Raw genomic sequence first — 12,160 nt, 5'->3', positions numbered from 1 at the left:
CAAATGCCTGCCGGCCCCCGAATTAAAAATGTCTTGTAACTATGCGAATCCCCTTTCTGATGCAGCTACCTGAATCCCCTGTCTCGTTCCCTTTATTGTTACCAAGCAGAATGGCGGCTAGCATCGAACGATACCCCTATTACCTTTATATGAAGCAGATTATGTACAGGGTGTATAAATAGTAACGGTCATCCGTCCTAGGGATGAATCTACATCTCTCGATCGGTGGACGTTTGTAAGAGAAACTTGCCGTAAAATTGTTTATAACGAAGAAACTTGTTGTTACAGTTTCTTTTTTACATTGACACCTTCTGCTTATCGAGAAGAAAAAAAAAGATTGAAAGGAACAATATGTCGCAAACAAATAGTTATAGAGATAGAAGCTGTTAAAGTTTTTGCAAAATTGGATTGTGTGGAGTTTACACATATAGGAAATATGAAAGTGATTACTAGGTGACATTCTAACAAAATATCAGAATTTAAAATTACTTTGGAAATTATTGCGATATTTATAAAATAATGATTCTTAAACAAAAAATATTCTGTAATAATTATAGAATAAAAAAAAACAGAATAAATACAATCTACAAGTACTGACAAAATTCAATCTGTAACGCGACGGGGAAACAATAAAGCGTCAAGACCCCTCGTCACACCCCCCCCCCCCGATGTAACAGAAGAATTGCGCCGAGGCAGCGTGGCCGGCGGTTCAAGGGGAACCGCGGGGTCTGGAACCTTCTAGACCCCTAGTAACGCGTTATTGATAAAGATAGCAACGAGTCCATATAAATATCGGTAGATTACCGCGGAGTAGCCATTCTTGCTGCACCTGTAGGAGAGGACGAGGTAAGACCACGGCCGCCTACAGGATGGGAGAGTACGAAGCAATGCTATCGGACGCCCAGCAGCAGGGCTGCACCTGTGGGAGAGGACGAGTCAGACCACGGCCGCCCACAGGACGGGAGAGTACGAAGCAATGCTATCGGACGCCCAGCAGCCCAGGAGAGGACAGGGGTTGCACCTGGACGCCTCTCTGGATACATGGGAGAGGACGGCCATGAAGGCCGGCCGCCCGCCGAGAGGAAAGAACAGGGTAGCTTCCTGGCCGCCTGAGAGTAGGGACGCCTGGTTCCTCTGTACGTTTCGGAGAGGACGGCCACGAAGGCCGGCCGCCGATCGGACATGAGAAAACAGGCGAAACCGCGTCGTCATCGTATTCCCAGAGGGAGAGTACGGTTGAAATAAACCGGACGCCCGATGGTGGTATCGCGTATTATATACAATCTTTTCCTAAAATTAATCGTTGCTAGCTTTGTCTCTCACTCTTTAGAAAGAATCTATTTTATAACAAAACCTATCTCCTCATCCTTTGTAATAACGTGTTTGGAAAATATATCCTATGTCTCCAGATATTCCGACTCCTGTCATTCCGCAACCACCGCAATCATTTACGTTACAAATCGTTCTTATCGAGATCCTTAGTAGAAAACGCTGTTTTTTTCTTCGTCAACCGATTTCGATGAAATTTTCAGTATGCGTATCAGTAACATTGATGTACTTGAATAATGATGCAGAATAAAACAATTACGCTGCACAAGAATGTGCTGTGAAAACATGGAATGGCACGGTAGGAGCCGCTTGCTTCCCCTACCAAATCTCTTTCGCGCAGCTCGCATCTTCACCGGGCTGCGGTGCCCCTTCGTCTTTTCCCTCGTACTGTTATGCGAGACTACCAGACTTATCTATTCTCTATAGATAAGTCAGACAAATAGATGAGTCAGAACTCACGGGCTTTCTCATCTACTAGACTAAGGCAAATTACTCACGGTACAGAGATTTCATGTTAAAGTCCAACCCTGCGAAAACTCCGACCTCCACGTCATTCCCTATCTCTAAGGGCTAGTGTCATCCATCCCCACCAAACTTCCATAGTTGTACTCTTATATAAGGCCCTGCAAAAGGGCGCGGACACGGAGACAGAGAGAGAAGAAGCTACAAGTAGCCCGTCAGTCGACTCGTTTGTTACAAAGTTATTCGTCGTGTACAAAATCGCTTGTATTCTTGCTTGGCGACCTATTCCCAAATAAACCTAAGTTGTGCTGGAAGAGTTTGGAGTTTATTCGAGGATACTCTTCATCTACCCCTTCCTGCGGCATAACAGAGGACTAATTCTTGGTGGCAGCGGTGGGATAGGCCGCAATTCAGCAAGAAGACCGAGATCAACAAGGCGACAAGACGAAATCTGGAAGGATATAAGACGATTATGAAAATTCTATTCGGGTAAGTGAATGCCTTTTCACACATATTGGAACCCGAAATCAGAAATTCACACCGAAAGTGATAGCAGCGAGTCGTTACATAGTTTTATTCATAAAACTCTCGAGAAAATGAGTCGACCCGCGAGCCCTGTTAGAAGCAGCCTTGAACAACAAATGGCTGAACTACTGAGAAAATGTCTTAAATTAATGACTCTCTGCGAAGAGCAACGGAAAGAAATCGACGAACTACGACATGGGGAAACTTCAGTACCACTAGATCCTGTAAACGTTAGAATCAGAGATGATGAAAGTGACAGCTCCTTTCGGTCAACGGACGAACAACGCGTTTTGCTCAGGAGAACGAAAGAATCAAGACAGGTTTATACAGTCAACAAACCCACGGGATCTGACCGAGGAATTACAAATCGAGGAAACCTTACAATCGCTCTCCGAATGGGACAAAGCAGGTCAAGTCGAGTATTCCTCCTAGACACAGGAGCGAGAATAAATTTAATAAAAGCAGCAGCAGCAGTTGTTTTACCTACACGAGCGCGAATCAATCGTTTTTATGGAATTGATGATAGAGAAGTCGTCTCAACCAGAGAAGCTAAACTTACAGTAGGAAATCGTGAACATATTTTAGCAATAGTACCAGATAGTTTTCCTATAGAAGAAGACGGGTTACTCGGCATGCCGTTCCTTGAGGGGGAGGAAGCCAAGATAGATACCAAGCATGGGACGATAGAACTAACAGGTACTTTGCATAGGATCCTACATTTTAGTAGGGACTCGATTGAGGGTCGAGAAAAACGTTTAAAATTATTAGACGAAAATACACGGGTAGCCCATTTGACAGATCCGAAAGCTATTGAATTAGTCAGGAAGGTATCGCGAGAGTTTGAGGACATCTTTGCTTTGCCAGGCGACGCACTGCCTATGACAAAACTGACCGAGCATAGCATACCTGTCACAGATGAATCCCCTATATATGTCAAGCAGTTCCAAGGATTGGCAGGATATTACCGGAGATTTATCCCAAATTTCTCGCAGTTAGCTAAACCAATGAATACGCTTTTGAGAAAGGACAGGAACTTCGAGTGGAAGCAACAACAAGAGGAATCTTTTCAACATCTGAAGACAGAACTTTGCGGAGATCGTGTACTCATGTACCCAGATTTTAAAAGACAATTCATTTTATCTACTGATGCCTCCGGTGAAGCTTTAGGAGCGGTACTGGCACAAAAAGATGAGAGCGGAAAAGAAAAACCAATCAGCTTTGCGAGTCGGACCCTAAACGAAGCTGAGCAAAAATATTCAACCACGGATCGCGAAATGCTTGCCATGGTTTGGAGTGTAAAGCACTTGCGCCCCAACTTATATGGTCGAAAGTTCGTTATAATTACTGATCATCAGCCACTGAAATGGCTAAATAACATGAAAAACCCAACTGCCATGCAGACGCGATGGAGGATCATTTTAGAAGAGTATGATTACGAGATTCAATACAAAAAGGGATGTTTGAATTCTAACGCTGATGCACTTAGTAGAAATCCGGTGATGTTAACTACAACTCATAAGGCAGCATGGGCTAAAAACATAACCTTTTCAGATCAACGACCCGCAGACGCAATCTATATAGAATTTAGGAAAGGAAATGAAGATAAAGTTATATACGACCTACCTGATACAATACAACTAATTGGACAAGACTTTACGCAAGGGACCGTAAAGAAACTGTTAGAAGAACTTTGCGATATTCTGATTGTTGAAGAAATCCAAGGAATATTCACGTACCACCTAGAAGATTTGAAGAAGATTTCATCGTTGGAAGAACATGAGATTAAGCACCTCATGCAAGATACTTTTCGCAACGCAGATCAAAAGTTTATTTTAATTTCTCCAGCTTTGAAGACACCGGAAACAGAAGAAGAAAAACTAGAAATAATCAATAACCATCACGGTCATTTCTCATCAGCACATTCGGGAATCAAAGCGACTCTTAGTAAAATATTGGAAAACTACACATGGAAAGGTATCCATAAGGATGTTACGGAATTCATCAACAACTGTAACTCTTGTCAGCAAGCCAAAATTGTTAGACAACCGACTAAGATGCCATTAGCTATTACGGATACACCGCGAATGTTCAACGAAAAGATAGCATTAGACATCGTGGGACCCTTTACCGAAAGTTTGAAAGGACACAAATACGTGCTAACCATACAGGATCAACTCAGCAAGTTTATGGAAGCAGTAGCCTTGGAAAATCAAAGGGCAGAAACGATCGCGACAGCTCTCACCAATACATGGATCTTGCGATATGGATTTCCGAAAACAATATTAACAGATCAAGGAGCAAATTTTATGGGAAAAACGATGAAGGAACTATGTCAAATATTTAAGAGTGATTTGATCCATACAACAGCATTCAGGCCAGAATCCAACGGATCTTTAGAACGAGCGCATGCAGTAATTAAGGATTATTTAAGATCCTATGTCACGCTTGATGAAACGTGCGAAGTCTGGGATGACTACCTACAATCAGCAATCTTCTCGTACAACACTGTAACTCATACCAGCACGGGTTACAAGCCATTCGAACTAGCTTTTGGAAGAAAACCACCGACTATTAATCAGTTAGAACAAGAAGATCAAGTAACATATTGCGATTTAGTAACATCTATAGAGAATCATTTGCGTAAGACATGGAAGCATGCAGAAACTAATATTGAAAATATCAAAGAAACTGTCAAACTAGCATATGATAAGAACATTAGACCTTTAGCATTAACAGTAGGAGATCACGTTTGGGTAAGGAATCAGGGTAGAGATAGGTTAGCTGGATTATCCATGCCGTGGTTAGGTCCATATATAGTTAAACAAATAGATGGTTTAAATGCCGTAGTAAATATCAGGAATAAAGACTATAAAATCCATTTAAATAGACTTAAAGGGCCTAGCCGAATAAGATGGTCAAAACTGCCCTTAGACGTTTTTCAATAATTAATGAACCATTCGAAAGCTGACCAAGAAAAACCCCTCTGAGCCAAATTTCAACCCCCTATCTTGCTCGTGAGGGTAGTTACAGGGTAAATTAGATTTTGAGCTTTTCCGTGCATTTTCCGCACTCTGATGCTTCCGAAAATTCTGAAAAAAATGTGGCATATTTTGGATCCTAAGACAGATTTTTGAGAATTTTTTCAGATTTTTTGGATGCAAACTGTGGTCGTAAAAAATGAAAAACCTCAAAAAAATCGGAAAAATGCAGGTTTCTCAAAAATATGAAAACATGCTATTGAGCTGTTTAGTGCCCCAATAAAGTACCATAACAGGCAGTGTCCTCAATTTTTTTTAGATTTTTTGTTGTGGGAAGTCTCTGTCAAAAACAAGAAAAACCGAATTTTTTCGACGTTTCTGCTATTAGGAGGAAAGTTACACTTGTTGATTTTATCGCAAGTATATATTAAGGCATTTTTAACGTTATTACATTGAAACAAGTAAGTGTTTGACCTCAGAAATATGTTTTAAGAGAAAAATAAATTCTATTTCGTGCGCTATATACCAGAATGTTCGCAACGGTTACAACATCGCCGGTTGGCCGAGCAGTCAAGGTGTCGGACTACGGAGCGGAAACGCTGGGTTCGAATCCCGTCGAGGGTAAAGTTTTTTTTTTCCATACATCCTCTTTATTTTTTCAATTTTTTATTACATGGTTTATTCATGTGATTTTAACAATATTTTTTAAATGTTTTTAAAAAATATTGAGGTAACATTTTTAACTAACTTTTATTTATATTACTCCGATTTGACTTCGAATTTAATGATATTATTTTCTTGGATTAGGTAATAAATTAATATTTATATTATTGTGTTCGTCCACGATTTCCGCCAGATATAGAAATTGCTTGCGAAAATTGGTAAGATTCCGTGAAAAGAATTTTTAAATCTACTTCTGTCATTTCCGGAAAATCCAGAGTATCTACCGAGGATACTGTTTGAAATGGAGTCGTTTTGCAGTTCCAATTATGTCCAATTTCTGGAAAGGTTTCGTTGTCTACTTGTTTGTGTGGAAGCTGGTACTTTTGACCTTGTATACTATACATTGCCTCTACAACCCAATGAATTTTCGTGACTTTTCGGGAATAATTCGACACTTTCGTCGAAAGTTGAGAACGATTACCTTTTAAAGCAGGCATGAGAACTCTAAAACCAAGACCTGTTAAATGAGATGTAACATCTCGAAAACCTCTGTCGACAACACAAAAGTCTCCCCTCTTCATGATGGTTTTCAATCAAGTAACTATAAACGGAAATACATCCTCATGTACGTTACAATAAAGAGGAATGGCTAAGGCTTATTTGTACCTGATACCCCACTTTAAAAATAGTGGTAGTATGTAGCCCTTTTCTTTCAATTGGACAAAAACCAATACTTTGCTGCGTGTTATTTATTCAGAGTTCTTCTCATTTCCTCCCTAATTTATGAAGACGCAAGGCTTAGAAACCAGATTAATGAATTTTAATATTAAGAATGTTAGAGAGGACCGTAATGAAGATCATATACAATTAGAGAATCGAGGAAGTGATAGATACTCTAAAACTATATTTACATATATTTTATTCAAAAATGTTTCTTAAATATTTTTAAAACATTAAAAAAATATTTTAAAAATCACATGAATAAACCATGTAATAAAAAATTGAAAAAATAAAGAGGATGTATGGAAAAAAAAAACTTTACCCTCGACGGGATTCGAACCCAGCGTTTCCGCTCCGTAGTCCGACACCTTGACTGCTCGGCCAACCGGCGATGTTGTAACCGTTGCGAACATTCTGGTATATAGCGCACGAAATAGAATTTATTTTTCTCTTAAAACATATTTCTGAGGTCAAACACTTACTTGTTTCAATGTAATAACGTTAAAAATGCCTTAATATATACTTGCGATAAAATCAACAAGTGTAACTTTCCTCCTAATAGCAGAAACGTCGAAAAAATTCGGTTTTTCTTGTTTTTGACAGAGACTTCCCACAACAAAAAATCTAAAAAAAATTGAGGACACTGCCTGTTATGGTACTTTATTGGGGCACTAAACAGCTCAATAGCATGTTTTCATATTTTTGAGAAACCTGCATTTTTCCGATTTTTTTGAGGTTTTTCATTTTTTACGACCACAGTTTGCATCCAAAAAATCTGAAAAAATTCTCAAAAATCTGTCTTAGGATCCAAAATATGCCACATTTTTTTCAGAATTTTCGGAAGCATCAGAGTGCGGAAAATGCACGGAAAAGCTCAAAATCTAATTTACCCTGTAACTACCCTCACGAGCAAGATAGGGGGTTGAAATTTGGCTCAGAGGGGTTTTTCTTGGTCAGCTTTCGAATGGTTCATTAATTATTGAAAAACGTCTAAGGGCAGTTTTGACCATCTTATTCGGCTAGGCCCTTTGCTAACATGAATTCCGTTACAGACTTATAATCCTAGGCTTTAGTCTAGATTATGCTTTATCAACCATTGTGGAAATTAAGAAACTACACAATACGCCGAATCTGGAATTCGACAACATGGGTGTCACAAGGACATACCACAAGAAATGGCGCACACTTTACACCTACGATCTACAGGAACTCAGAGGCATCGAAAAACTCGTCAACCAAGCTATTGTGGAACTCCCTAACAGCGTCGATCCGGTAATTAATCAAACTTATCGTCTCCTACACGAACGTTTTAACCGCGATATTAATGAAAAATGGCGTATGTTATACAGTATAGGCATAACTTTACCTAATAGAAGTAAACACGTAAAACGTGGTTGGTTAAATCCCATTGGAGATTTAGCCAATGTATTATTCGGAACCCTTAGTCAAAAGGACGCCGAATATTACGATTCGGAACTTGATAAACTTTATACAGATAGTAAAAGTTTAGCCGTACACCTAGATAAAGAAACAACCATTGTAAAAGGCATTGTTAAAGACTTTTCCAATTATCGTGATAGAATTCAATCATTCATAAATGTAACCACTGAAGCAATCTATCAGGTTATAGATAAGATAGAACAGCGACAAATTCAACTCAGTACAGCAACTTTATTATCTGAACTTGTAACTGAATACGGGGAATTAACGCACAAACTCAGAAGTTTAATCAACAATGGAATCCAAGGAAAATTGGACCCCACATTGCTAAATGATTATACACAAAACGCAATGAAATAAATGCGTTATTTGTTGCGGACGTGATTTTTATTTTATTTCCAATCTCGCGAAATCCCATGGTTAATTGCGGAAGAATTGAGTTTTAATATTGCTTGCTACGTTCGGAAATTCATGCTTGACGGTGAATCAAATCAGGTGTCAGAAACAGAGCGTAGCTCGCCATTGTAGATGCGAGGAAGAATGGAAATTGAATTTTTACGATAAAAAACACAAGAAATCGTTGAATATTAAAAGTTTCGATAACATTGTTCACCTCTGGTATTTTATATTCGAACGATTTCTTCGAAGCTGTAGAAATTTTGATTTCATAAACATTCCGGAAGACAGATATTTTCTACTCGAGAAATGGATAGTACAGGCGAAGGCTCTTTGCCGGGGTCATTTTTTCAGACATTTGCCTTAATGGGAGCCATCAGGTCACGCGCAAAGAGAAAATACGCACTGGACTCGCGAGAAAGGGCGTTTATGGCAACAGTAACGTCAGTACGTCAACTATGTACATATCCGTTGACATTTCGCCGAGTGTTTCGGAATTATATCATATTTGGTTTCATCTTAATCAGAGAATGCCACGAATATGTTGGTAAAAGTTTCATTAAAAAATAACGAAAAATAAAGAAGTTTTGTAATTGGATTAGTAGTGGTCTTCTGATCTCACACCGAGATATAGCCGACATGTGTGATCCACTCCTCGGCGACGACGGTTCTCGAGTTTCGCTGTCCGCTTATCCGTGTTAACATTATATCGGAGACGGATATTTTCTCCGTTTGAATGTTAGTCATTTTGGTGTGCCATAGGTTTTTTATGACTTTTAGGTTTAGGATTAAAAGTGGTCAGTTGTGTTTCCTAAAAGTCCAATCTACGTCTGTCCAGAGCCCAAATTGCGAATTTTTACCTCATCGTGGAGTAATTTGTAATATTCGGCAGAAAACTCGCTTTCTGAAGCAAGTATGACGTCACAAGATGGCTGTCGCAGAGAGATTCTCTTAATTTCGAGAGATTTAGTGTTCGTATCGAAAAAAAGGCTCTGCACAGACGTAGCAAAAACATGCGCAAACACGGTGGTATGCATTTTTAATTGATTACTTACTTATTTAAGACGTAAAATGTCTAGAAAAAAGGCACCATTCAAACACTGTACGTTGCGATAGAATACGGCCGATAATGCAAATCGATAGTAGAGGTTTACATATGTACAATATGTATGCTGTCGAATATTGCAAATTACTCGACGATGAGACAGAAATTCGCATTTTGGCCTCTGAACAGACCTAGATTGAACCTTCAGGAAGGACAATTGACCACTTATAAACTGCTCATTGCAATATTGAAGCGGCAGTTTGAAAAAGTTTCTGACCCTTGCACGTTTCGCAAGACGCCACGACCTTCGAGTCACCGATTCTGTTGAAACTTTGCACACTTATAGATCTCATTGTCCTGTTCACGAATATATATCATTATAGCGGCAGATACTGAATAGATTTCGAGTTTCATTATTTCCTGTGTAATGCCGTATTTTTTCTACGGTACAACAAGATTTGGTTTGCCAGCGTGCCAAGTTTTCAGCCGGACGACCGGTGTTCAAATCCTGTCGACTAACGCATTTTTTTTTATTTTATTATGTTTTGTCACTGTATCTTTATATTAGCAATTTCACATCGGAAAGCAGTAAAATATATCACCTCGCAATTCTAATTACGGATCAGACAGAATTCCAGTATCAATGAACGTTCGAAAGGACAATATCATATAAGGTAGAAAAGACCGCACTTGTTCAAGAAAAGGTATTTATTTTTTTAAAATTAATTTACAGAATAATCATTATATAATTTATGTAGGGATTTGGTGTCAGGCTGGTCGAAATCAAGTCCTCTACCGAAATCTCTCTCTCTCCCTCTCCCTCTTTCGCTGTCAAACTCTGACTCTCTACTTCCGCGACCGCGACCTACCTCGCATATATAGGCCGATGGTCCTTAATACATACACCCGAATCGGATCACCTACATCGCTCGCGGTCGTCGCACCTTCCTTACTCTCTCACATTCATTCGCACGCGCTCGCTCGGGCATTCACCTGTCGTTGTGTTGATGTTTTTCGGCCATCCGCGGACGACCTGCTCCACAAAAACGCTGGTCGTTTTTGCGTTTTCGCTGACCTAATCGGCGATTTCCGCCAACGGCTCCGTCCCCTACGTTTATGTTAAACAAAAACGAACAAACAAAAAGAAACAAAGAAACAACTGACAAACTAAAACATGAAAATAAACAAACAAACAAACTTATATTTTATATATATTTATTTTTTATTTATTTATTTTTATTTCCTTACAGAATATTTATTATATAATTTATGTTAGGGGAATATTCAAAGTAAAATTAAAATTAAACAGAAACAAACAAACAAAACAAACTAAAACATCGAAATAAACAAACAAACAAACGAAAAGAAAAGAAATCATCTATAATAATAATTATGATTAATATTGATGCCGCGGCCACCTCCCCGCGGCCTCTTGGAAATAACATTGTAGCGGCGTGAAGTGAGCGTGAAGAGAGAAAGAGAAAGAATGTGTCAGTACGCGTGAAGTGAGCATGAAGAAAGAGAGCGAGGATGAACAAATGAGCGTGAAGAAAGAGAGCGAGTATGAACAAATGAGCGCGAAGGAAGAGAGAGAAAGAATGAGTAAATACGTGTGAAGGAGCGAAAGAAAAGATAGAACGTAGAGACGCGTGCGTGTAGTTTTCACCAGAAGCAAACGAACCAGCGTGTGAGACGGTTGCAAACCGCGTGTAAAAAAGTAATAAAAGTGAATTCCAAGAATACAGCGTGAAAAGTGAATAAAAGAAGCCTAACAACATTATAAAAATAATTTATAATTACTTTGTATTTAAATTATATAATAAGAATTATATTTATTATTATTTTAATTTATAGTTATTATTATTTATTTTAGTTTATTTTATCGCCTGTGTGTGATGAAAGCAGCCTCTCTTTTTTTAGCCCCGCATCCGCTGGCGGTACTCCGCCCGCTTTATCAGCTTGGCCAATTTATTCTGAAACATAATATTATGCTTTATAATTTTTTAATTATTCACCATTTATTTATTATTTTATTATTTCTTCATTTATTCTATATTTACTTACATAAGAATCATAATTTAGCCTAGCCGTGGAGGTGGGCGGGGGCCCACGTTCAAATGGCCTCGGGATGCGGGAGGGCGGAAAGTTGGGCGGCAACAATTTTACCGCAATGGGCCACGGTATCCGCGAGGCCCGTGGCGTTGGGGCGGATGGCCCCTGTTCTAAGGACATTTTTTCAAATTTGATGGTGTTTGGTTCCATAATTCTGGAAAAGAAAAAAGAATTACTTCATGCGCCGTCTCGAAAATGTCGGATTCAAATTGACGCGTATTATAGTGTTGTTTGGAATTTGGAAGTGTGCAAGAACGGTTTTTTCGGGATCGTATCGGATTCTCGAACAAAGATTGTAAGTCATTGCAGGTGTGCAATAATTCGAAAGAATCGGTTACCCAATCGTTGGGACGGGTCGGAGATCCATAGGATCGAGATCAATCACTGAAGAGCAAAATTCTTCACTGATTCGTCTCGACCCCATGGATTTCCGACACGTCCGAACGATTCAGTGCACGACTCTTGCGAATTATTGCACACCGGCAGTCAC

The 12,160-nt window shown here is 39.3% G+C and overlaps 1 protein-coding gene across 1 annotated transcript; it reads left to right on the top strand.

Moving 5' to 3' along the window:
* Positions 1-203: 203 nt before the first annotated feature.
* Positions 204-8,477, top strand: LOC143363198 (uncharacterized). The gene is made up of 3 exons (XM_076803795.1): positions 204-235; positions 2,194-2,280; positions 7,730-8,477. Exons 1-3 carry the CDS (start codon positions 204-206, stop codon positions 8,475-8,477), a joined length of 867 nt encoding a protein of 288 aa, XP_076659910.1.
* The last annotated feature ends 3,683 nt before the right edge of the window (positions 8,478-12,160 follow it).

The sequence above is a fragment of the Halictus rubicundus genome, unplaced genomic scaffold (assembly GCF_050948215.1).
Source record: "Halictus rubicundus isolate RS-2024b unplaced genomic scaffold, iyHalRubi1_principal scaffold0027, whole genome shotgun sequence".
NCBI lineage: Eukaryota > Metazoa > Arthropoda > Insecta > Hymenoptera > Halictidae > Halictus > Halictus rubicundus.
Note: the sequence above shows the minus strand (reverse complement) of the source record. Positions and strands in the feature narration are given on the sequence as shown.

What these genes read in the sequence shown, in the direction of transcription:
- LOC143363198 (XM_076803795.1), top strand. Translation starts at nt 204, where the DNA reads ATGAATCTACATCTCTCGATCGGTGGACGTTT. An exon ending in CTCTCGATCGGTGGACGTTT is followed by an intron (nt 236 to 2,193) that starts GTAAGAGAAACT and finishes GCGGTGGGATAG; the next exon opens with GCCGCAATTCAGCAAGAAGA. An exon ending in ATTATGAAAATTCTATTCGG is followed by an intron (nt 2,281 to 7,729) that starts GTAAGTGAATGC and finishes ATTCCGTTACAG; the next exon opens with ACTTATAATCCTAGGCTTTA.